Raw genomic sequence first — 27434 nt, 5'->3', positions numbered from 1 at the left:
CCTAGCACCCTGCACCCCTTCTCCGCAAATGATGCCCAGTTCCAAACCAACCTTTTAATTATCAAATAAACTTTTATTTGTCACATGCTTCGTAAACAACAGGTGTAGAGTAACAGTGAAATACTTACATGCAGGTCCAACAACGCATAGTAAAGATGACGATACAAAATAAATGACATAGAATGTGCCTGCACCTTTATTAACTCCTAAATGGATGAACTGGATGATTACAGAGTGCATGTGGAGGAGCTGTTAAGTGGACATTCTTAGCCATATCTTACAGAAACAAAACAAACCAAGGTGCTGAACACTAAATCGTGCAGTCTTAAATGGTTCCAGTGGTATGTAACAGAGCGCTACCAGAGCTCGAATCTCAGTCTAATATCTGAAAGCACACACACACACATGCTTCTATCAGATCGTTAGATTGAACTAATGGAGTTTTACTCAACCCAAAGCATGTGAGTGATCTGTACACATCTGCTTCTAGTTACGAGGGTATGAGGGTGTGTGTGTGTGTGTGTGCATGTGTGTGTGTGGTTATGAGAGTGAAAGTCCCTGATTCATTGGCAGGGATTGTATATTATCATGGAGAGTGACTCTGCGGTTTCTTTCTGAGTAACAAAAAACCTCCTATTAGTCATCTACAAAAAGAGAGAGATAAAAATGAAGATGCATAGTGTGTGTGTGTGTGTGTGTGTGTGAGAGAGAGATCGATTATAAAGGAGGCGAGGTGATTCCACAAGTCCCAGGAGATATGGAGGAGAGGAGGTAGTTCATCCTGGTTGAGGATGATGTGTGTCACCCATACTTTTGCTCATGTGTATCATGCTGTCATCACTGGGACTTTTCCACTGATATTCCACTGATATACCTACCCAACATATTGTTCAACAGTGAGTGAGTGGGGTAGAGGAATAAAGTGGGAGGAGAACTGACAGTGTGTAATATGGCTGGCGCTGAGAGAGGGAGAGAGAGAGAGGTCCACATGATGTGTTTCTACTCAGAGGCATCTCTGCTGTAGCTGAGTGAAAATCCCCAGTCTCTTCGTACCGTCGTCTGGAGTTTATCAACGGACGGCAAAACCTTTACTATTATTGGGATATCATATAGATAATAGTTTGGATATCGTGAACAGCCTTTGAAACAACCATGTGGATTTACAACATTATTTTTATGCTCTTAATTGTCCACTATTCTGGTAAGTTGAGGAGACAGTCGTAATAGGAATTCAGCCTTGCAGCTTGTTATTGAGATACAGCATAGTTGTTAAACTTTTCTCCAGCCTGGTCCCACCAAACTAATCTCAGCCTACATTGCATTTGTGATTTAATCAAATCTTATTTTACGAAAGTAGGCTCTGAGCCTAATGTCGAATGGTGGAGTTTATTGATTTTTATTTTTTTTGCAGCACAGCACAATAACCTGTGTAAAATCTCTTACCTTGCAGTCAGCTGAGCAAGTTTTCCATTCTAACTGACTATCATCTCTTCGATCTTGCTAATGTCAGGGCAGAAGAGCTTTGATTAGATAAAAAAGAAATGTCATCCTACAAAATTAAACTATAAAAATAAACAACAAAACCATTTTGCGACATGGGGAATGGAGAAACTGTGAACCCCATCTCTATAGACTGTGATGATTCTACAGCAAACTTGCATAACATTATTTTATTTTTGAAAAGCAAAGAGAATCCTGTGTGCTTGGCGGCCTGCCTATTTTTATATATATTAAACTGCGTCTAACGATCTGTAGCACGAGATGCAGCCTCTCAGGTAGAAGCACGTGCACCATCTCCAGCTCTCATCTCTCCATTCAGCTATAGATGTACTGGTGGAACTATAGACAATGTAAATTTGTAGTTTTCTCTCATGATAATCACTCATTCTAAAGCTTCTAGAAGAGTCTGACATGGACTCTGATCCCCGTCCTTTCACTATTTAGAAGGAAATAATATCATGTTTGTTCCAGGCTATTGATAATACTTGTGTAGACTAGGTATTTATCCATAATATGGTTCATATTAACTTAGACTTTTTTCTTTATTACTTTTATTGAGGAAGAAAATACCAGAGTTTTAAGAAACATACACATAGCCAGACTGTCTGCTACTGGGCTGTTTATGTATTCACGTATGAGTCAACACAGCATGGTGTGGAGATGAGAAACAACATAGTTAGTCTATCAATCCCTGCTGGAGAGAGGAAGGGGGATTGAGAGAAGGTGTGCGTGTGTGTGTGTGTGTGTGTGTGTGTGTGTGTGTGTGTGTGTGTGAACGTGTGTGTGTGTGTGAACGTGTGTGAGAGAGAGAGAGAGAGAGAGAGAGAGAGAGAGAGAGAGAGAGAATGCATCCCATTAAGTCATGTGGCAGTGGAACCAGGCTAATTGACACATCATGATGCTGCTGGTTTTGTCTCAGTCCTAATGGGAACATCAACACAGCCTCACTGGCCAGGGGATGGACACTGCATTCAACACCTTTATTTCATGCTGTGTGTGTGTGTGTGTGTGTGTGTGTGTGTGTGTGTGTGTGTGTGTGTGTGTGTGTGTGTGTGTACACTAGAGTGCAGGAGGAATGCATTGCAGGACTACCAGAGAAGCGATAGTGTGCGATTGGTCCAGCTGCCAGACTCTGCCCTCCAGACTATAAGCAGGAAGTTGAGCGTAGTGAAGTGTGCCCGGGGCTGCAGCCGCAACAAGCGACTACTCTTCACCTGCAGGTGCGTGTGGTGCATCTGTGAAAAAACTCCTGGGGTTCTGTGCCTGTAGCTTCACCTGCTGTGTTTCTATAACTTTCCCATCTCCGTATGATGTTTTGGCTACTCTGGGGATTGTTTTTCACCTGTAGGTAAATATATATATTGTCCATGCCAGTATGACATCATCCCCTGGCTTTCCTTGGCAGCAGTCCAAACTCTCCATTGTAAATATGGCAGCTCTAACTCTTACTATAGTCTAATACCCTCCCATTCTCTAATGAGAAGTCTGGTTTCTCTTAGTGTCGTTCAGCAGCAGCAAGCTTGAGTCTGGTGTGCAGGACTAGGTTTCCCCTGGCAGACTGAGTCCTCTCTGATATCTCCTCTCAGCAGTAGCAGGCTAAGGGTCAATCCTATTTCAATTCAGGACACATACTGTATAGTCTCAGCCAGATTGCTCAGATCCACTTCGAAATCTGACGTCCGTCCAGGTAAGCAGGACGTTGAGAGATGACTTCAAAACTGGCCACTAGGGCCAATGGTGAGCACTATTATCATCAAGTAGCTTGGGGTTTGCTAGGGTGTTCTGGACGGGGATGGTGGATAGACGCAAGCCATGAGTTCCGGCTCTGAGGTTCGCATGTTCAATCTCAGTGCTAGGCACTCATTTTTTAATTTGTTGTTTAAAACCTATCCCAAAACTTAACCCTTACCTTTACCATTCCAAATTAATGCCTAAACTTAACCATTATATCAATTTTTTTCCTTAACCCTTAATTTAAGCATTCAGAATGAATGCTTAAACTTAGCCTTCGAAATGTGACGTTTCTTCAGTGAGACTGAGACCATGTTAATAGTCTACTATCTGCATGTTAATTGTAAGTTGCTTTGGATAAACATGCCTGTTAAACTATTATATTACGTAAATCGATCAATATCTCTCTCTGTTTCTCTCTCTGTTTCTCTCTCTGTTTCTCTCTCTGTTTCTCTCTCTAGAGCATTTCTGTACGATCAGAAAAACAGGAAATGCCAGTGGCTTTCATTCGACAGGAACTCACCAGGAGTCCATAGCCAACACGACTTCAACTACCAACTCTACCAGAAGAAATGTATTGTACTATATTCTCCCTCTCTCTCTATCTCTCTGCATCAGTAGAAAGGCACTGCAGTGCTTACACTATGTGTCTAAAGCAGGGCTGCATCTCTTTCTCCTTGTATCATCAGAGTTTGGTTGCCGGGTTAGTATTCTAACATATTGGAACAGTGAAATGGAGCATTATGGTAGATGTGAGACCTGTCTTAACATGCTCTGTCAGATGAGTAAAACAGAAAAACATATTTTTCAGATTCTGTTCTTTCAAACACTCACAGTCTGTTTTTCCATTCCTTTGTTGACTCTTTCTCTCTCTCTCTGTAGCCTATGTGCAGGAGTGCATAGTAGGGACAGGAGTGAACTACAGAGGGAGGAGGTCAGTAACAGCCAGTGGAATAAAGTGCCAGGCATGGGCCTCTCCTATCCCTCACGAACACAAGTAAGCTAGAGCCTGTGTTTGTGTGTGCATGTGTGTGTGTGTGTGTGTGTATGTATATATAAGTTGGTAATTAGTCCTGAGGGACCGGTTATTCATCAGTACTAGTCCTCTCTGACCTCACTCTTAACACTACACAGTCAGGGATCATTTCCTGTTGTAGTCACACTGTTTATATATGTGTATGAGAGAGCGATAGTTTACACTGTAGTAAAACCTAATTAATTTAGTGATAAAGTATACAACCTGTGACAAACAGCAGCCCTGATACAGAGATAGTAGCAGAGGATGATGACATGCAGCCTTGTTACGGGAACAGAGAGAGAAAGTGAGTGAGATAGAGAGGGACAGGGAGGAGAGGACAGCGAGAGAGAGATAACAGAGACATCTCGTGCCAGAAGTTCATTAGAGCAGCACAACCAGAGGACAACCAACCATAACAACCTCCGCCTTCCTCATCCTTACTCTTCCTCCCCATTCTATCTTTTCTCCTCTTCTCCTTCCTCCTCTCTCATCTCCAGTGAGCTCACCCTGGGACAAGCACACACACACCTCCATCACACCGTTACCATATGTTGCATTATGTTGCCTAACTCTGTGCCTTCCAAACTGTTTCAGCTGGGACCCATATAAACCAAATGATCATGTGACTCAGCAAACAAAACCACAATCTAGTGAGGACCTCAGTCAGTACGTAGATGTGTATGACTCAGTGTTGTTTAACTACCACATGTTTCACAACACATGGAGCAGGCCTGGTCTACACTACGCAATGGAGATTTCCCTTCTGCTTCTCAACTTTCTGCACCAGATAGAAAGGGAATATTGTCCTGATGTTGGGAGGTATTGATTAACACTAACTGAAGTCCTTCTCTCGCTCCAGTTTCCTACCAAGGAGGAACAGGAAGAAGGACCTGAGAGATAACTACTGTCGTAACCCTGACAACGCTACCTCAGGACCATGGTGTTTCACTACAGACCCCAATGTCAGACACCAGGACTGTGGAGTACCTCAATGCTCACAAGGTAGGACACATACACACATGTCCATTTCCTTTTTCAGAATACCATTTAAGTGTGCTGTCAGATATGAGCTCTCCCTTCTCCCTGTGGCACTGGACCATAGCCTGCTGTGGTATCTACAACTGAAGGACGCAAACTGTCACAGGATAAATCATCCTCTGTGGATACGTTTATATGTATTTATAGTTAATAAACAGCTGACAGTGATGTGATTAGGTGTGTATGAGAATATACAAGACGATCAGGGATGTGTGTGTGTGAGTGAGGAATCTACTGGGTTGTTTTCAGTCTGAGGAAATGTAGTGGGTCTGTCCAGAGAGAGTGTCTGTTCTGGTCAAAGGAAAAATGACTGGTTAAGTTGATTTCAAAATAGGTTTCCAGTAATGACGAACACTGGAACATGAGATAACCAAACCCACAAACGGACGGAGAGACGGAGAGACGGACAGACGGACGGACACACACACACACACACACACAGATTGTTGACTCATTTTACATTACATTCTAAATAGATAGACAGGACAATTATCCGGAAACATTTGTGGTACAGCACCTCATGTTGATTATGTATATTACAGTATATGCAAAAAATAATGTCCATGGCATGTGAGAAGATTAAAATATCACCCTTGTGTGTGTCCAGTGGAGTGTGTGAGCTGTAACGGGGAGAGCTACAGAGGTCCCATGGATCACACAGAGACAGGATGGGAGTGTCAGCGCTGGGACCTGGAGGAACCACACAAACACCTCTTCCACCCCAAGAGGTAACACACTCATATGCACGCACACACACACAGAAACACACACACTCACTTTCTCTCAGTATGAGGCTCTGGGGCCTCTTCATTACAGAAACAAGGGGGTGATTAAAGACGTGTTAACAAGTCTAACACTAATCCACACCACCTGCTGCTGGGGCAGGACACACACACAATCACGCACACACCCTTCACCTCTGTGATGAAGATGCCCTCAGCACCTCTGAATCTCTGTTAGTATTACATTAAATATATATATATCATCATATATAGATATGTTTTTATCAGGGGAGCTCAATTGAGACCATAGTCTCATTTCCCATGGTGCCCTGAGACCATAAAGTAAAAGAACAAGCACACTACACCAGAACATCACCAACATCACAGCCATCATAAACAAGTTATTACATCAATGTTTCAAAACAAATGCACACCTCGGTGAACTCATTTATTATCAGGTTTTTAAAATGCCCGAGTGGCACCAGGGAATCCAAATGTAATTGTATAAGTGATTCCAAAAATGTGGCCCGTAAAAGCTGATTTTCCAAATTCCATGGAGACTCAAGGAATCTGAATAGTTACCAAACCCGTTCACGGGGTTGGTTATCTCATTCTTTTATACGTTAGCAATGAAGTTAGGGAAGTTGGAGGCTTGTGTTGTAGGGCTTTGTAAACACAAATGGAGTAATGCATTTATCTAAGGGACTTTAATGAGGGCCAGCCAACCTTTTGATACGGGATGCAGTGGTGAATATTAAATCTATCACCAGGAGGAATGAGATGGAGAACACCTGCACTATAAAAAGTAATCACTTCTGCTAACAACATTTTTGGCTGGAAACCAGTTGCCTAGAACCATTCAAGTAACTCAACTCAATGTATTTCAATGTTCAATACGCACAAAAAGCTTATTTCTCTCAAACGTTGTGCACAAATTTGTTTACATCCATTTTAGTGAGCATTGATCCTTTGCCATCTACCTGATATGTGTGGCATATCAAGAGCATAATCATTACACAGGTATACCTTGTGCTGGGGAGGATAAAAGGCCATGCTAAAATGTACAGTTTTGTGGGAGCATGCAATTGGCATGATTACTGCATTTTAGAGAATTTGGTAGTACGTCCAACCGGCCTCACAACCGCAGACCACGTGTATGGAGTCGTGTGGGCGAACAGTTTGCTGATGTCCACATTGTGACCACAGTGCCCCATGGTGGCGGTGTGGTTATGGTATGGGCAGGCAGGCATAAGCTACAGACAACAAACACAATTGCATTTTCATCTATAGCAATTTAAATGCACAGAGATACCATGATGAAATCCTGAGGCCCATTATCGTGTCATTCATCCGCCGCCATCACCTCATGTTTTAGCATGATAATGCACGGCCCATGTCGCAAGTATCTGGAAGCAATTCCCGGAAGCTTAAAATGTACCAGTTCTTCCATGGCCTGCATACTCACCAGACATGTCACCCATTGAGCATGTTAGGGATGCTCTGAATCGACGTGTATGAGAACGTGTTCCAGTTCCCGCCAATATCCAGTAACTTCGCACAGCCATTGTAGAGGAGTGGGACAACATTCCACAGGCCTCAATCAACAGCCTGATCAACTCTATGCAAAGGGAGATGTGTCGCGTTGCATTAGGTAAATGGTGGTCACACCAGATACTGACTGGTTTTCTGATACACAATCCTAGCTCTTGGTATCTGTGACCAATAGATGCATATCTGTATTCCTAGTTATGTGAAATCCATAAATTAGGGCCTTATAATTTTTTTCAATTGGCTGATTTCCTTATATGAACTGTAAATCAGTAATAAAAGCTGTTGCATGTTACAATTGTTTTTGTTCATTAATACTTTTGATGATCTGAAATATTCTGCTTTTAAAACAGTTTATGCTGTTTTCAAATGAAACACAATACCTTGCTCTTGTTAAAGTTTTTTAAATTTATTTTTTTCTATGGCAAGACCTGAAAAGGGTTGTCTAGCAATAATCAACAACAAATTTGATAGAGCTTGAAGATTTTTTAAAAGAATAATGGGCAAATGTTGCACCAGGTTTCGAAAGCTCTTACATGCTGACTAGACCGGGCGTCTGCGTGCGCAAACACGCACATATTGATTTTGTTCATTCACACTAGACACGATCAGGACACACAGGTTGAAATATCAAACCGAACTCTGAAACAACTATATTACTTTGGGGACAGGTCGAAACACATAAAACCGTCATGGACATTTAGCTAGCTAGCTTGCTGATTCTAGCTAATTTGCCCTGGGATATAAACATTGGGTTGTTATTTGTGACCGACGGCCTTGATTCGGTCATATATAGCAAAAATATGAATAGTGTTTTTTACATTTGATAAAAGCAGAGACAGAGCTACAAACTGGTATATCGTACACTGCATTTGAGGACCAATGTGAAAATAATTCTGCTCTGAAAGTTGATAACCTCTACGGGATTTATGTCCCTATACCAGGACTGTTGAGCTAACGTGTGCTAATGTGATTAGCATGATTTTGTAAGTAACAGCAAACTTTCCAGGACATAGACATGTCTTATATGGGCAGAACGCTTAAATTCTTGTTAATCTAACTGCAGTGTCCAATTTACAGTAGCTATTACAGTGACAAAATACCATGCTATTTTTTGAGGAGAGCGCACAACAACAAAGAACTTTTATCACGGCAACTGGTTTAATACATTCACCTCTGAAGGTATATAATGTACTTACATTCAGTAATCTTGCTCTGATTTGTCATCCTGAAGCTCCCAGCAATAAAATGTAGCATAGTTTTGTTTGATAAAATACATTTTTATATTCAAATGTAGGAACTGGGTTCTACAGTTTGAATACCTGCTGTCTTTGGCTCCACATCCATCCCGACATCTAGATTTGTGAAAGTTAGCGTAAGCTAATGATCCATAATGTAAGACATTCCTGTGAGTGTGTAAACTTACATGTTGTATTACCATATAATTGTTGTATGTTCTCTGTAGTTATTAACTTGGAAATGTATAAATTGACCAATTCGGCACATTTGGGCAGACTTGATACAAAATACTGTGCAGTATTGCAATGCTCCACTGGATCAATCTGAAACTTTGCACACACACTGCTGCCATCTAGTGACCGACATCTACATTGGGCATAAACTGCAATATTATATTATGTCCTTCAGGTCCTGAGCAACAGGCAGTTAGATTTGGGTATGTAATTTTAGGCTTTTTTTTAATGGTCAGATCCTTGTAACCTCAGTTTTGAGAAAATGGTCTATGAATGTTTTGGTATGCACTGGAGACCTCATAGTTGTCTACACCCATTCAGCATTTTTTACACCCTCTTAAGCTTTAGCCCCACCCATCTCTTTAAGGGTTGATCCAAGTGTTCTGTCCTAACAACAGCAGTCAAGCACCTAAGCTAGCGAGCTAACGTTGGCCTTTTCCAGACACAAATGAGAGCTCATGGACCATTATACTCACCCTAGCAGAGCTGGTTAGGCTATTTTTTATGTTATCCAGAGCGTTGGGGACTGCAGCTGCGCTCCTTGCAACAATTAACACTTTTCCCCCAACGTTTACTGACACCGGCCATATTCAAAGGGTGTTGAGCGTTCATAAATTTGTCAGTTATTCTGCACTCTGGCACAATCAGAGTGCACTGAAATTGCAGAAGATAGCCAGAGCGACTTTACCAGCTATGTCTATCAACAGTTACGAATAATAAGATCATGCACATAATGTTAGCTGGTGAGCCAGCCAGCTAACGTTAGCTAGCTAGCTAACAGTATACTTTAACTTGAAATAAAAACAATTTTCTGCCAAAATTAGAAATGTGTAATATCTAAAAATGTAGCTTGCTAGACTATCGTATACATCATCCCTGTCACAGATGCCAATGTTGCCCTTTGTTTGAAGATGTAATCCATAGACAGGTGTTTTCTTCATCTCCTTAGCTATCATACTCTAATTCCACTGATTTCAAAACTCGGTCCTCCAGAAAGTGGAGAGCAACACTTACGCAGTTCTGAAAGCTACGTTAGACAGGATTATTTACGCATACTGACCAGCTCAAATAGACAGAAGCGTGCTACAGTATATGGCAGACCAATCCAAACTCATCTCTCGTCATGTCCAGCCCACTCAGAATCTCAGCCAATCATTGCTGTCTTTTTCTGTGGCTAAACCAACTAGGCTTTTAATTTAACAATTTTACTCATATTTACAGATATTAAGGCACAGGAAGGTTTGCCTGTTCCAGAAGTAGTTTCTGCCAAAAAACTAATTATTTAAAAAAAAGTTTACGTTCTAATGGATCTGCTGTGAAGTAGTGACCAGAGACATATGCCTTGTTTCCTGAAATGAGTCACATTTTACCTGACATGCACAAGGTCCTTTTTTTCTGGGTCTTTGTAGAATTTGGACCCATTTTGAGTCATACAAAATTGTGTGTTCTCTACTCAGACTATTAATCCACAAATCAAAGGGAAACCTAGTTAGTTTCTAGTAATCTTTCCTCCTTCAGTCTTTTTCTTCTTCTTCTGTGGACTCGGGGCGGCAGGTAGCCTAGTAGTTAGAGCATTGGGCCAGTAACTGAAAGGTTGCTGGATCAAATCCCAGAGCTGACAAGGTAAAAATCTGTCTTTCTGCCCGTGAACAAGTCAGTTAACCAGTTAATCTCATTGCTCATGTGTATCTCTATCTGTCCCAATGACTTGTTGAAATCCTACTCTTCCCTCTGTATGTTGTGTTGCAGGTATCCTGATAAAGGCCTGGTTGATAACTACTGTAGGAACCCAGATGGACGTCAACGACCGTGGTGTTTCACCACGGACCCACACACACTCTGGGAGTACTGCAACATCACAGCCTGCTGTGAGTGTCTGTGTGCATGCATGTGTGTCTGTGTGTGGTGTGAGTAACTACTCCAAATGTACAGCTTCCTTTACCTGTCATTCCTTCCCCTCCTCTCTCTCTGATTGGCTAAGGGTGAGGAACGCTGTTTGAAGAAACACACACCTTCTCATTTTACTCTGGTGTCCTGCTTCATTCACTGTTTACTGTTCTAAACAGGCCCTTGCAACGGTCCTGTAATTCTAGTACTTTTCACACACACAAACACACACCCAAGCACACACACATGCATGCACACACTCACACAAAGACACACACATACAGTACATGCGTACACAAACACAAACTTATGTGCACACACACTTTAGAAAGCTCAGGTACTCTGCTATATAAACCTCATATCAGACACACAGAAGTCACACATATTATGCTCCAGTTAAATACAAGATGAGGGGGGGTGTGTGTACCTGTTTATACAAGAGAGGAAGAGAGAGAATACATCTCTATAGTCATCATATTTCTGCTTGTTGAGGGCTGAAGTGAAGAGAGTCTATCTATAGAAGGTTGACAGAGAACAGCACTTAAACGCTGCAAGTGTGTTTTGTTTTTCTCTGTCTGGCTCTTCACTGCTCTGTTTGAGTAATCAGGAGCTCTGGAACTGGGTCTTTAAAAGATGGCATCTTTTCAGTTGGACTCTTTCTTTGTCTCATTGTAGTATCTGATACAGGCCTTGGAAGTCAACCCAGTCTAGTTTTATGGTCTAACCCTTAAATGTGGTGTTATTGAAACCAAGGCAGAAAGAAAGACATAGAAACAAAGAGTTATATTGTTTTGGCCTGTTCTACTCCTGTACCTGTCTTTATTATCCTTACTAGTAGCAGTCTATTTTCAGACAGATCCACAGAAAACTGTCAGTTTAGATTCTGGACAGCTAATATGCTACCGTATATTTCTGGGAAAATTGAGTCAGAATTATGTCCTTCTTATTGCAACTTAATTCATCAGCTAATTGAGTACAATGTATTGTGTAGAGCAGTTAAGTCCAAGTCAGCCTTGTCCTTGTTACAGTGTCTGTGTGGCACGTTGGCCTCAAGGAGAAACTATTTCAGTATAACAGAGGGTATAGGTGATATGGCTATGTTTAATCTGTCTCTGTCTCTTTCTCTCTCTCCCTTTCTCAGCCACAGACAGTGTGGTAGAGTTGGAAGTGACTACTATGTGTTTCTGGGGTCAAGGTGAGGGCTACAGAGGGTCAGTAGCAGTAACACCCAGTGGGGTGATCTGTCAACGCTGGGACTCACAGTACCCCCACAACCACTCATACGTTCCCCAAAACTACCGCTGCAAGTGAGTGAACCGCACTTGTATCGACAGCCCTACACACAATATGTTGGTCTTGGTGTGAATCTATCTTTGTGTGTGTGTGTGTTTCAGAGACCTGAGGGAGAACAACTGCAGGAACCCAGATGGACGTGACCTCCCATGGTGCTTCACTTCAGACCCTAACGTTCGCACAGCGTTCTGCACTAACATCCCCCGCTGTGGCAAACAGAACACTGAACCTCAAGGTGAGAGCCTATTGTAACATAGCTCCAGGAGATGATACAAGTCTTCAGGTCTCAGACAATCAAAGTTCAATGAGTGCTGTAGAGTGTGCAAAGCTGTCAAGGCAAAGGGTGGCTAATTTGAAGAATCTATTTTGATTTGTTTAACACTTGTTTGGTTACTACATGATTCCATATGTGTTATTTCATAGTTTTGATGTCTTCACTATTATTCTATAATGTAGAAAATAGTAAAAAATAAAGAAAAACCCTGGAATGATTAGATGTTTCCAAAACTTTGACTGGTACTGTATATTTAAGACCAAAAACTTTTAGACTTTTACTGAAGTAGTATTTTACTGGGTAACTTTTACTTGAGTAATTTTAGATTAAGTTATCTTTACTTTTACTCATGCATGACAATTGGCTACTTTTTCCACCACTGTGAATTATTTTGCTGTAACAATATTGGTAAAATGAAGATCCCACATCTGTAGGACTCTGGTAATGATAGCCCACTACACGTAAACAAACTAGCTCTGACACATTGGACAGTGAGGTGAGGCTCTGTCCCATTGGATAGAAGCTATAAACCATTGGATAGAGAGGAGAAAGAAGATACTGTATGTCCCATTGGATAGTATCAAATCAAATCAAATCAAATTTATTTATATAGCCCTTCGTACATCAGCTGATATCTCAAAGTGCTGTACAGAAACCCAGCCTAAAACCCCAAACAGCAAGCAATGCAGGTGTAGAAGCACGGTGGCTAGGAAAAACTCCCTAGAAAAGCCAAAACCTAGGAAGAAACCTAGAGAGGAACCAGGCTATGTGGGGTGGCCAGTCCTCTTCTGGCTGTGCCGGGTAGAGATTATAACAGAACATGGCCAAGATGTTCAAATGTTCATAAATGACCAGCATGGTCGAATAATAATAAGGCAGAACAGTTGAAACTGGAGCAGCAGCACGGCCAGGTGGACTGGGGACAGCAAGGAGTCATCATGTCAAGTAGTCCTGGGGCATGGTCCTAGGGCTCAGGTCAGTTGAAACTGGAGCAGCAGCACGGCCAGGTGGACTGGGGACAGCAAGGAGTCATCATGTCAGGTAGTCCTGGGGCATGGTCCTAGGGCTCAGGTCCTCCGAGAGAGAGAAGGAGAGAATTAGAGAACGCACACTTAGATTCACACAGGACACCGAATTGGACAGGAGAAGTACTCCAGATATAACAAACTGACCCCAGCCCCCGACACATAAACTACTGCAGCATAAATACTGGAGGCTGAGACAGGAGGGGTCAGGAGACACTGTGGCCCCACCCGAGGACACCCCCGGACAGGGCCAAACAGGAAGGATATAACCCCACCCACTTTGCCAAAGCACAGCCCCCACACCACTGGAGGGATATCTTCAACCACCAACTTACCATCCTGAGACAAAGCTGAGTATAGCCCGCAAAGATCTCCGCCACGGCACAACCCAAGGGGGGGCGCCAACCCAGACAGGATGACCACATCAGTGAATCAACCCACTCAGGTGACGCACCCCCTCCAGGGACGGCATGAGAGAGCCCCAGCAAGCCAGTGACTCAGCCCCTGTAATAGGGTTAGAGGCAGAGAATCCCAGTGGAAAGAGGGGAACCGGCCAGGCAGAGACAGCAAGGGTGGTTCGTTGCTCCAGAGCCTTTCCGTTCACCTTCCCACTCCTGGGCCAGACTACTATCAAAAGTGAGGAGCTGTGAGGGACTCTGTGGGATTCATATTATGTAGGGTTTTGCTTTTCTCACACTCAGATGGGAACCTCGGGCCTGGGACAGTTTTGTGATCATTATACTCGACTCGCTAAAAGTACAGTAGCCCTTATTCAGCTATCCAGTTAGCTAAACACTCATTCAAATAACTCTGTGAGAAGCAGGGTGCCGTTTTGGAAGTTTCTTGAATCACAGTGGGAAACTGCAACAAACACAAAAGTACATGTTTTCAGTTACAGTAATATAGAGCACAGAATGTCATCCACAATAACTGTACTAAATGTATGAAATAAGGAATAAGAGTACTCAATCTAGAGCCAAGTATAAAATAAAGTTACTAGAATGCAACTGTATGTTTGATATTGCTCAGCTACGTGTCCCTAGGGAGAAATAGCAGTGAAGCTAATGCAACGTAGCTAACAAGTAACTCAATTATTCATATTTTACAGAAACATGAACATTATATGTGATAAACATGTATCTTGTGTTAATAAACACATGTACTTACAGACATTGCGTCATATGAAGCTTATAAAAAATGATGTTGAAGGATTGTAACTACTCTGTCACACTTACACATTGCTTCACATCTGAAACTGCTTCTTGTCACATGACACAAACAGGTAAATTCTACACTGCTGCACATAAACTGCCAGTAGGTAGTGCTAAACATCTAACAGGTCCAGAACAGTCATGTTGTGGACTACCAGTCAGGACAACAGAGATCAGTATAGTTTTCCTAATATATTCCCCTGGGGCTGGTTTGTAATATTCAAACACATTAACATAAATATGTTTGCATATTTCATTAGCTTGGTCTCGTGTATGTGTTTCAGACTGCTACACGGGTAGTGGAGAGAACTACAGAGGTGAGGTTTCCAGGACCAGGTCAGGTCTTCCCTGTTCCCTCTGGAGTGACCACAGCAACAGGTAACAAAACCACACACTACACATCTTTGTGTGTGTGTGTGTGGGTGGAAGCCAGAGGGAGTGCCCTACCTATATGGAAAAACCACATGCATTTCGCATGTAAATGGATGAACTGTCCCAAAAACACTTTTTGTTTTTGCATGACCTGACATATCAAACAAAATGGATGATGTAATACACAATTTGATGACGCAGTAAACAAAAAATGTGAGCACTACTGTCTGAAATCATACAAACGTTTGAGAGTGCGTCTTTTACCTGTAGTTGACCCCCTCATTGGGACATTCCCCACGTCCCCATAAAGACAACGGCTATTTTAAGCCTACAGTACGTGTTAGGTTTAGATTTAGGGTTACAGTTAGAATTAGGGATAGGGGTTAGGGATAACATATGCTGTGTGTGTTTGTGCGCGCGCGTGTGTGTGTGTGTGTGTGTGTGTGTGTGTGTGTGTGTGTGTGTGTGTGTGTGTGTGTGTGTGTGTGTGTGTGTGTGTGTGTGTGTGTGTGTGTGTGTGTGTGTGTGTGAAAGCATCTGGGGGACATGCTTCAAGCCTCACCTCTGAACCTCACCTCTGAACCTGAGCCTCCTCATTTTTCGGGAACACTTCAAATCCAAACAGCTCTTCTGCTTGGCTCCCACCCAAGGGTTAGAGGTCAGGGATAGAGTTGAATATTTTCCCGGTAATTTAAAAATGTTTCATCCCGAGAATGAATCACTTTTCCCCCGGGTGACCTGGTATTTCCAGTCAAAACCGGAAGTGTCATTCTAAAACATATAAAGCATATAAATATGTCTCAATTTGATTAGAGCTTGAATCGGCATGAAAATTCAAGCATGATGCTACCTGAGCTTGATGAGCCATACATTAAAGACATTTTAACAGTCCATTCCCAAAAGAGTGTAAAAGATTGTGCAGTTATCCAAGACAGCATTTACGGTGCATTCGGAAAGTATTCAGGCACGTTGACCTTTTCCCCATGTTGTTACGTTACAGCGTTATTCTAAAATGGATTAAATATTTTTTTCTCCTCATCAATCTACACACAATAGCCCATAATGACAAAGCAAAACAGGTTTTAAGACATTTTTGCAAATGTATTAAAAATAAAAAAGGGAATTGACATATTTACATCAGTATTCAGCCACTTTACTCAGTAATTTGTTGAAGCACCTATGGCAGCAATTACAGTCTTGAGATCCTCTCAAGATCTATTAGGTTGGATGGGGAGCGTTGCTACACAGCTATTTTCAGGTCTTTCCAGAGATGTTCGTTCAGGTTAAAGTCCAGGCTCTGGCTGGGACACTCAAGGACATTTAGAGACTTGTCCCGAATCCACTCCTGCGTTGTCTTGGCTATGTGCTTAGGGTCGATGTCCTGTTGGAAGGTGAACTCTCTCCCCAGTCTGCGGTCCTGAGCGCTCTGAAGCAGGTTTTCATCAAGGATCTCTCTGTACTTTGCTCCGTTCATCTTTCCCTCGATCCGGACTAGTTTCCTATTCTCTGCAGCTGAAAAACATCCCCACAGCGTGATGCTGCTACCACCAAGCTTTACCGCAGGGATGGTGACAGGTTTCCTCCAGACATTACGCTTGGCATTCAGGCCAAAGAGTTTAATCTTAGTTTCATCATACCAGATAATATTTTTTTTCTTGGTCTGAAAGTCCTTAAGGTACCAACTTGGCAAACTCCAAGCAGGCTGTCATGTGCAATTTTACTGAGGAGTGTATTCCGTCTGGCCATCCTACCATAAACGCCTTATTGGTGGAGTGCTGCAGAGATTGTTGTCCTTCTGGAAGGTTCTCCCATCTCCAAAGAGGAACTCTAGAGCTCTGTCAGAGTGACAATTTCTTCGACCTCATGGCTTGGTTTTTGCTCTGACATGCACTGTCTACCGTGGGATCTTATATAGACACGTGCGTGCCTTTCCAAAACATGCCAATCAATTGAATTTACCACATGTGAAAACCAATCAAGTTGTAAAAACATCTCAAGGATGATCCATGGAAACAGGATGCACCTGAGCTCAATTTTGAGTCTCATAGCAAAGGGTCTGAATACTTATGTAAATAAGGTATTCTGTTTTTTACATTTGCAAACATTTCTAAAAACCTGTTTTTGTTTTGTCATTATGGGGTATTGTCTGTAGATTGATGAGGATTGGATTTGATTTAATGCATTTTAGAATAAGGCTGTAACATAACAAAATGTGGAAAAGGTCATGGGGTCTGAATACTTTCCGAATGCACTGTATAATATATTGTTTATGCTACCGCACATTAAGCATGACAGAAAAACATAAAAGGCCATAAATGTAGCTATGCTCTCTTTGGTTTATAAATGTGTTAAGCTCCAGTAGGCTAACATTTTTGAGTGTGGATTGTATTACTGTACTGTATTGTATTGTATTATACTGTATTATAGGACTGGAATTACTAACCTCTTTCAATGAAGCTCGGAGAGAACATGCGATGCTGGTGCAGGATATGTGTTCAACAAGTCGGTTTGTGATATTTCTGCCCTGCTAGAGCTGCCCTGGTCAACTGTAAGTGCTGTTATTGTGAAGAGGAAACATCTAGGAGCAACAATGGCTCTTCCACAAAATGGTAGGCCACACAAGTTCACAGAACGGAACCGCTGAGTACGGAAGCGTGTAGCGCGTAACAATAGTCTCACTCACTACCGAGTTCCAAACTGCTTCTGGAAGTAATGTCAGCACAATAACTGTTCGTCTGGAACTTCATCGAATGGGGTTCCATTGCTAAGCAGCCGCACACAAACTTATGATCACCGTGCGCAATGCCAAGAGTCGGCGAGAGTGGTGTAAAGCTCGTTGCCTTGGACTCTGGAGCAGTTAAAATGCCTTCTCTGGAGTGATGAATCACGCTTCACCATCTGGCAGCCCTACGGACTAATTTTGGTTTGGCTGATGCCAGGAGAACGCTACCTGCCCAAATGCATAGTGCCAACTGTAACGTTTGGTCTGTGGCTGTTTTTCATGGTTCGGCCAAAGCCCCTTAGTTCCAGTGAAGGGAAATCTTAGCGTTATAGCATACAATGACATTCTAGACGATTCAGTGCTTCCAACTTTGTGGCAACAGTTTGGGGAAGGCCCTTTCCTATTCCAGCATTGCAATGCCCATGCAAAAAGAGAGGTCCATACAGAAATGGTTTGTCGAGATCGGTGTGGAAGAACTTGACTGGCCTGCAAAAAGCCCTGACCTCAAACCCATCGAACACATTTGGGATGAATTGGAACACCAACTGCAAGCCAGCTTAATCACCAAACATCAGTGCCCGACCTCCCTAACGATCTTCTGGCAGAATTGAAGCAAGTCCCCGCAACAATGGTCCAACATCCTTCTCTGAATAGTGGATGCTGTTAAAGCAGCAAAGGGGGGGACCAACTCAATATTAATGCCCATGCTTTTGGAATGAGATGTTTGAAAAGCAGGTGTCTACATACTTTTGGTCATGTAGTGGGTACGGATCTATATACAGTTGAAGTTGGAAGTTTACATACATTATTCAACCATGTATAAAATATCAAAAATAAAGAAAAACCCTGGAATGAGTAGGTGTGTCCAAACTTTTGACTGGTACATTAAAAAAAATATGTATATATATATGAATCTTGAACAGTATTATCTGTTTTTGAGGCAATTTTAAAGGAATTGATTGCGAGAAAGATTGTAATAGTGTGCATGCTTAGTCATTGATTTAAAGCAATGATTTTCAAGTGATAGGCTGTTTTAACAACAACAAAAAATCTTTACAATTAAAAAGTTAAGGTGACCCCCGAAAGCCAGATGGAGATGTGTAAATCAAATCAAATCAAATTTTATTTGTCACATACACATGGTTAGCAGATGTTAATGCGAGTGTAGCGAAATGCTTGTGCTTCTAGTTCCGACAATGCAGTAATAACCAACAAGTAATCTAACTAACAATTCCTAAACTACTGTCTTATACACAGTGTAAGGGGATAAAGAATATGTACATAAGGATATATGAATGAGTGATGGTACAGAGCAGCATAGGCAAGATACAGTAGATGGTATCGAGTACAGTATATACATATGAGATGAGTATGTAAACAAAGTGGCATAGTTAAAGTGGCTAGTGATACATGTATTACATAAGGATGCAGTCGATGATATAGAGTACAGAATATACGTATGCATATGAGGTGAATAATGTAGGGTAAGTAACATTATATAAGGTAGCATTGTTTAAAGTGGCTAGTGATATATTTACATCATTTCCCATCAATTCCCATTATTAAAGTGGCTGGAGTTGTGTCAGTGTGTTGGCAGCAGCCACTCAATTTTAGTGGTGGCTGTTTAACAGTCTGATGGCCTTGAGATAGAAGCTGTTTTTCAGTCTCTCGGTCCCAGCTTTGATGCACCTGTACTGACCTCGCCTTCTGGATGATAGCGGGGTGAACAGGCAGTGGCTCGGGTGGTTGATGTCCTTGATGATCTTTATGGCCTTCCTGTAACATCGGGTGGTGTAGGTGTCCTGGAGGGCAGGTAGTTTGCCCCCGGTGATGCGTTGTGCAGACCTGGAGAGCCTTACGGTTGAGGGCGGAGCAGTTGCCGTACCAGGCGGTGATACAGCCCGCCAGGATGCTCTCGACTGTGCATCTGTAGAAGTTTGTGAGTGCTTTTGGTGACAAGCCGAATTTCTTCAGCCTCCTGAGGTTGAAGAGGCGCTGCTGCGCCTTCTTCACGATGCTGTCTGTGTGAGTGGACCAATTCAGTTTGTCTGTGATGTGTATGCCGAGGAACTTAAAACTTGCTACTCTCTCCACTACTGTTCCATCGATGTGGATAGGGGGGTGTTCCCTCTGCTGTTTCCTGAAGTCCACAATCATCTCCTTAGTTTTGTTGACGTTGAGTGTGAGGTTATTGTCCTGACACCACACTCCGAGGGCCCTCACCTCCTCCCTGTAGGCCGTCTCGTCGTTGTTGGTAATCAAGCCTACCACTGTTGTGTCGTCCGCAAACTTGATGATTGAGTTGGAGGCGTGCGTGGCCACGCAGTCGTGGGTGAACAGGGAGTACAGGAGAGGGCTCAGAACGCACCCTTGTGGGGCCCCAGTGTTGAGGATCAGCGGGGGGAGATGTTGTTACCTACCCTCACCACCTGGGGGCGGCCCGTCAGGAAGTCCAGTACCCAGTTGCACAGGGCGGGGTCGAGACCCAGGGTCTCGAGCTTGATGACGAGCTTGGAGGGTACTATGGTGTTGAATGCCGAGCTGTAGTCGATGAACAGCATTCTCACATAGGTATTCCTCTTGTCCAGATGGGTTAGGGCAGTGTGCAGTGTGGTTGAGATTGCATCGTCTGTGGACCTATTTAGGCGGTAAGCAAATTGGAGTGGGTCTAGGGTGTCAGGTAGGGTGGAGCTGATATGGTCCTTGACTAGTCTCTCAAAGCACTCCATGATGACGGAAGTGAGTGCTACGGGACGGTAGTCGTTTAGCTCAGTTACATTAGCTTTCTTGGGAACAGGAACAATGGTGGCCCTCTTGAAGCATGAGGGAACAGCAGACTGGTATAGGGATTGATTGAATATGTCCGTAAACACACCAGCCAGCTGGTCTGCGCATGCTCTGAGGGCGCGGCTGGGGATGCCGTCTGGGCCTGCAGCCTTGCGAGGGTTAACACGTTTAAATGTTTTACTCACCTCGGCTGCAGTGAAGGAGAGACCACATGTTTCCATTGCAGGCCGTGTCAGTGGCACTGTATTGTCCTCAAAGCGGGCAAAAAGTGATTTAGTCTGCCTGGGAGCAAGACATCCTGGTCCGTGACTGGGCTGGATTTCTTCCTGTAGTCCGTGATTGACTGTAGACCCTGCCACATGCCTCTTGTGTCTGAGACGTTGAATTGAGATTCTAATTTGTCTCTGTACTGACGCTTAGCTTGTTTGATAGCCTTGCGGAGGGAATAGCTGCACTGTTTGTATTCGGTCATGTTACCAGACACCTTGCCCTGATTGAAAGCAGTGGTTCGCGCTTTCAGTTTCACGCGAATGCTGCCATCAATCCACGGTTTCTGGTTAGTGAATGTTTTAATCGTTGCTATGGGAACGACATCTTCAACGCACGTTCTAATGAACTCGCACACCGAATCAGCGTATTCGTCAATGTTGTTATCTGACACAATACAAAACACGTCCCAGTCCACGTGATGGAGGCAGTCTTGGAGTGTGGAGTCAGCTTGGTCGGACCAGCGTTGGACAGACCTCAGCGTGGGAGCTTCTTGTTTTATTTTTTGTCTTTTGGCAGGTATCAGCAAAATGGAGTCGTGGTCAGCTTTTCCGAAAGGGGGGCGGGGCAGGGCCTTATATGCGTCGCGGAAGTTAGAGTAGCAGTGATCCAAGGTTTTTCCACCCCTGGTTGCGCAATCGATATGCTGATAAAATTTAGGGAGTCTTGTTTTCAGATTAGCCTTGTTAAAATCCCCAGCAACAATGAATGCAGCCTCCGGATAAATGGTTTCCAGTTTGCAAAGAGTTAAATAAAGTTCGTTCAGAGCCATCGATGTGTCTGCTTGGGGGGGGTATATACGGCTGTGATTATAATCGAAGAGAATTCCTCTTGGTAGATAATGCGGTCTACATTTGATTGTGAGGAATTCTAAATCAGGTGAACAGAAGGATTTGAGTTCCTGTATGTTTCTTTCATCGCACCATGTCTCGTTAGCCATAAGGCATACGCACCCACCCCTCTTCTTACCAGAAAGGTGTTTGTTTCTGTCGGCGCGATGCGTGGAGAAACCCGTTGGCTGCACCGCTTCAGATAGCGTCTCTCCAGTGAGCCATGTTTCCGTGAAGCACAGAACGTTACAGTCTCTGATGTCCCTCTGGAATGCTAACCTTGCTCGGATTTCATCAACCTTGTTGTCAAGAGACTGGACATTGGCAAGAAGAATGCTCGGGAGTGGTGCACGGTGTGCCCGTCTCCGGAGTCTGACCAGAAGACCGCCTCGTTTCCCTCTTTTTCGGAGTCGTTTTTTTGGGTCGCCGGCTGGGATCCATTCCGTTGTCCTGTTTGTAAGGCAGAACACAGGATCCGCGTCGCGAAAAACATATTCTTGGTCGTACTGATGGTAAGTTGATGCTGATCTTATATACAGTAGTTCTTCTCGACTGTATGTAATGAAACCTAAGATGACCTGGGGTACTAATGTAAGAAATAACATGTAAAAAAAAACAAAAAACTGCATAGTCCTAGGAACGCAAAGTGAGGCAGCCATCTCTGTCGGCGCCGGAAGTTAGATGCGCATTCGGTCTTTACTACAGTAGCATAATCTATGCTGCCAACTAGTGTAACAGGGTTATATTGGTGATTCCCCTTGCCACTTTATTGTTAAGCCAATGGGTTTTTGGTTTTAGTTTTGTCTTGCCTTCACCTACTCAACATGGCATCTTATTGGCTGGTTTGCTGGTTTGCGCACACTCACACTCACACACACTCACACACACACTCACACTCACACTCACACACACACTCACACTCACACTCACACTCACACACACACTCACACTCACACTCACACTCACACTCACACTCACACTCACACACACACTCACACACACACACACACTCACACTCACACACACACACACTCACACACACACTCACACTCACACACACACAAACACTCACACTCACACTCACACTCACACACACACACACACTCACACACACACTCACACACACACTCACACTCACACACACACTCACACTCACACACACACTCACACTCACACTCACACACACACTCACACACACACAGACTCACACACAGACTCACACACACACCCACACACAGACTCACACTCACACTCACACACACACTCACACACACTCACACACACACACACACACACACTCACACACTCGCTATGCGTCAGTGATGGGTCCTCCTCTGAATTCCCCTCTTCTTATCATCCAGGAATGTCTGGGAAAGAATTATGTTGGTCACGATCCAAACATTACGATAATTTCTCTGTCAGTGGAGGTGTGAGGGTGTATGTGAGGGAGAGAGAGAGAGAAAAAGAGAGCAAGAAACCATACACACCTGTGGTAGGCTCCATATGCTAGGCTGACTATCTCTTACACTGTTATATAAACCCTACGCTTCTTCTTTGCGTGTGCTTAGTGGTGACAGAGATGCAGCGGTGCTGACTGTCAGACAGGAGGGGAGTTTCTGTAGGAACCCAGACAGAGATACATACGGCCCCTGGTGTTACACTAACAGCACTGCTATACCCTGGGACTACTGCAGCATCAAACTATGTGAGTCTCTCTCACACACACACACACACACACACACACACACACACACACACACACACACACACACACACACACACACACACACACACACACACACACACACACACACACACACACACACACACACACACACACACACACACATACCTCCCCATGAGTAACTGCTGTAGTGGCATCATCACTGTGTTGTCACTGAGACCTGAGAGACCTGAGACCTCCATCTTGTGTTTCATCCTCTGTCATACAGGTGAACCATCAGAGAACACCATTCCACAGAGAGGTCAGTCCTTCAACTCACGCCTTCTGGTTTTCATCTTGTGCCACTTCGGGTAAACCATGTTTTTTCAACATAGTTTCCTCTTTCTCAACTTGTCAGTGGAGCTGTCCAAGGTGTTGTGTTTCATCCATAAGAGGACCAGGATAGTAGGAGGAGCTCCAATTGCCATTACAGACGGAAGCTGGATGGTCAGCATACAGAAAGGGTAACCACACATAGACACACAATTGGCTTTGCATCTCTGTATTATATAGGTGTAAACTGCTCTTGTGGCAGATGTATAGACCATCTGTTCCAGTGGTGGAGTTGGCAAAGGTCCATCCCCAGTGTGTGATATCATGTGTGTTGTGTTTCTTCACCAGGTCCAGTCACTGGTGTGGAGGTTCTCTTATACGGGAGGAGTGGGTTCTCACTGACAGACAGTGTTTCTCCTCATGGTAACTGGACCTCTCTTTCTTTCTCTCCCTCTCAATATTCATTTTTTAGCTCTATTCCTTTCTTCCTCTGTACCTATTTCTTTATTATACTTACATCTACCTGTCTCCAACCAGTGTTCCAGACCTGAGTGAGTACCGTGTTTGGTTGGGTGTGTCAGACCTCCGTGGCTCGGCTCCTAACGGCTCCTTTAGACAGGAAGTCTCCATCTCCCATGTGGTCTGTGGTCCTGAGGGCTCCAACCTGGCCCTCATACGGCTGGCCAAGTGAGTGCATAAAGAGAAATATACAAACACAGCTGGTCGTTTTACATAGTTCTACTCCTGAAATAACTTTTTGTTGATATGATTATGTGTTTGTCTCTGTAAGGCCTGCCCTCCCTGCAGACAGTGTTCACACCATTCAGCTGCCTGTGGCTGGGTGCTCTATTGCTGAGGGTACGATGTGTAGCATGTATGGATGGGGCGAAACCAAAGGTACACACACATACTGTCATACCCATCAGGATTTTATCATCGAGATAAGGAACTGGTTATTCATTAGCTCTACTGATCAAAATCTCCCCCCTTCTCTCGCTCAGGGACGGGTCATGAGGGTGTTCTGAAGGTGGTCCATCTGCCCATGGTCAGTAATGAGAGGTGTAGAGAACAACACAGAGGGAACCTCTACATCACAGACACCAAGATCTGCGCTGGGGGGAGGAGGGATGAGGGGGTCTGTGAGGTAAGGAGGCTGGTGAACTGCTAATGAAATGTTCTGCACTGAAACACTTGAACAGAGTTTGCCCTCACCAGGAGAGTACAGTATGTCCTTACTAACGTATGTTTTATGTCTCTCTCCGTCAGAGGGACTATGGCGGCCCCTTGGTGTGCCAGGAAGGAGAGAGCAGGGTCATAGTGGGAGTCAGTGTCCATGGCAGAGGCTGTGCCCGTGCCAACCGCCCTGGCATCTTCATCAACATCCCCTTCTACACACAGTGGATCCACAAGGTGTTCAGACACTACCCTGAACCTCAGATCAACTAGAGACAAACCTTTATCCCATCATCAACTAGAGACCCAACCTTGAGACATCCTACAACCAGTGGATCCATAAGATCTTCAGACACTGTCCTGACCCTTACCCTGATCTGACCAACTAGAACCACCTTGATATAGATACGTGTACGTCCAGTAAGGAACAGCTGAGTCCTTGTGCATTTGAAAGGGGGGGGGGGGGGGATCCAGCCGTATTGTAAATATCAGACACAACACCAGACTTGATGTTGGACTGCTAAAAGACTCATCATGGACTGTGGAGTGGAACATAATTGTGTTGATAAGACTGCTGGATTGATCTTTAGATAATATAAATATGTATTGTTACAAACATGTTACTAAGGACAACAGAGGTGTGGATATGTTGTAGGCCAACGACCATGTCCTGAAGCTGGTAAGGTTTGGAGTCAGAAAGACGCTGTAGATAAGATGGTAAAAGTGGGAATACACTTGATTCCGGATGTTACTTGAATGTACTGAAAACCAAAAGGCAGCAGCTCTCCACTTCTGTAGTGTGTTTCTGTAGGGCACTGTCAAGGGAACTAAAATACAGCTGGGTCGTTCCACCAATTTGGTGCCTTTTGAGAAGTGTAAAACATTTAATTTGACCAAATTTTAACATTCTGCCACAAAGAGCACATGTTCAACTTAAAAAATAAAACATTTCACCATCTCAAGAGGTTAAATAAAAAAAGGGGTTGATGATTTCATCTTAAATCAGCCATAAAACCCTTGTGAATTGGGGATGGAAGCGTCAATTGAATGCCAGCTTCACAAAATGTTTTGAATTGTTAAAACATTTCCAGCCTGTCTATCTATGGGTAACACGTGTTATGCTTGACCGGCTCAGTTTTCCACCACAAAACACCAGACAATTGCCAAAAAGAGTATAACCAGCTCACCTGCTTTTACATTATGATTTGACTATTAGATGTTCAATGTTTCTTTTGATTAAAATATTTATGTCAGAATAGTTTCACCAAAGTAAAATTAGAGTTCAATTCACATAACAGGTTTGACCTTAAAATGAGGGACAGATGTAAATGAATCACAAATGACAAAATAAATAATCATCTTCAGAAGTGACTTTACAAAGCAACAAAAATAACTAGGGCTTTACAATGATGGTGAAAACATGGAGAAATGTGGTTAAGGGGGTTCAAATCATCCTAGAGGTCACAGAGGGTTCATGAAAAAACATGTAAAAAGGCTGACTTCATCAAGTCTTTATTCATATAGAAATCTGATATATTGAATACAATGACATATTGAATTCTCCATGTGGTCTATATTAAAGGGCACTTCATTTAATGTAACAGACTTTCAAAATGTAATATTGGTGCACAATTTCTACTTTAATATCAAAGGAAAGCAAAAGGCTCTCTTTTCGTGGAACAACCCAGATCTGTCCATCTGAGGGCATTTTACTGTACTATGCCTACAAGTGTCTCAGTGTAAATAGTTTTCTGAGTGTAAATCTGACAGGCTGAATGTGATATGGGTCTTATAGACCTGTGAGAGGATGGGGACGTTGGCCTTTTTAGGAACACGGAAAGATCAACATGAAGCCGTTGAAGGTAAATACATGTATGTGTAAATATGTTTTATGTCTGTGTATGTATTGTAAAGGTGAAAGGGTATGCAGCTACAAGGCTTTCCAGTTTCCACTGACCCTCTCCCTCTCCTTTCTATCAATTTTAACTCACCTTGTCATCTATTCTCCCCTTCTCTCTTCCTGCAGTGATGTATTCTGTTTGATAAACACACAATCAGTATGACTGATTATGTGTGTGTGTGTTTGTATGTGCGTGTGTGTGTGTGTGCGAGTGGGTTCTGTGAATTCTATCAGAGTGAGTTATATTCCCTCACCTCCCTCAGCCTCTGGCAGACATCCAGTAACTATCTACTCTGGAAATGAATTTTCACAGAATCTGTCACTGCAAACTGTTATCAAAATGGAGCTGTTGGCTACTGTATGTTCAGTGTAATTGTGAGAGTATTAGCCTCTATCTCTATCACACATTGATCTGACTATTTCACCTGTGAATGTGAGTGGTCCCTCAAACAAGTATAGCTTTAATAGTTTTTTGTGTGTGTATTTGTAAATGTAGTGAAATTGCATTCTGTGTCTGTGTGTATATGTGTGATGTGAATTTTTTATGCTGCTATACAAGGTTGTAAAATATTACATTATATGTACATGTATACTATAGGCTACTGTTCATATATTGTTTTTAATTTGAATACTCCATGTCAATATTACAGTACTATGATATACCTGTA

The 27434-nt window shown here is 43.2% G+C and overlaps 1 protein-coding gene across 2 annotated transcripts; it reads left to right on the top strand.

The window, feature by feature from the left end:
• The first annotated feature begins 888 nt into the window (after positions 1 to 888).
• Positions 889 to 27434, top strand: LOC135524343 (hepatocyte growth factor-like). 2 transcript variants are annotated; one of them, XM_064951798.1, is made up of 18 exons: positions 889 to 1201; positions 2564 to 2720; positions 3693 to 3805; positions 4114 to 4228; positions 5109 to 5251; positions 5895 to 6015; positions 10779 to 10897; positions 12064 to 12223; positions 12311 to 12444; positions 15004 to 15097; positions 23266 to 23402; positions 23650 to 23682; positions 23779 to 23884; positions 24042 to 24116; positions 24231 to 24380; positions 24484 to 24590; positions 24695 to 24837; positions 24960 to 27434. In XM_064951798.1, exons 1-18 carry the CDS (start codon positions 1153 to 1155, stop codon positions 25137 to 25139), a joined length of 2136 nt encoding a protein of 711 aa, XP_064807870.1. In that variant the 5' UTR covers positions 889 to 1152; the 3' UTR covers positions 25140 to 27434. The 2 variants fall into 2 exon arrangements, with proteins under 2 accessions (XP_064807870.1, XP_064807869.1); XM_064951797.1 differs by having other exon boundaries at positions 12058 to 12223.

This window comes from Oncorhynchus masou, chromosome 31 (genome assembly GCF_036934945.1).
Source record: "Oncorhynchus masou masou isolate Uvic2021 chromosome 31, UVic_Omas_1.1, whole genome shotgun sequence".
In the NCBI taxonomy this organism is placed as follows: domain Eukaryota; kingdom Metazoa; phylum Chordata; class Actinopteri; order Salmoniformes; family Salmonidae; genus Oncorhynchus; species Oncorhynchus masou.
This window is presented reverse-complemented; position numbering and strand designations above follow the sequence as displayed.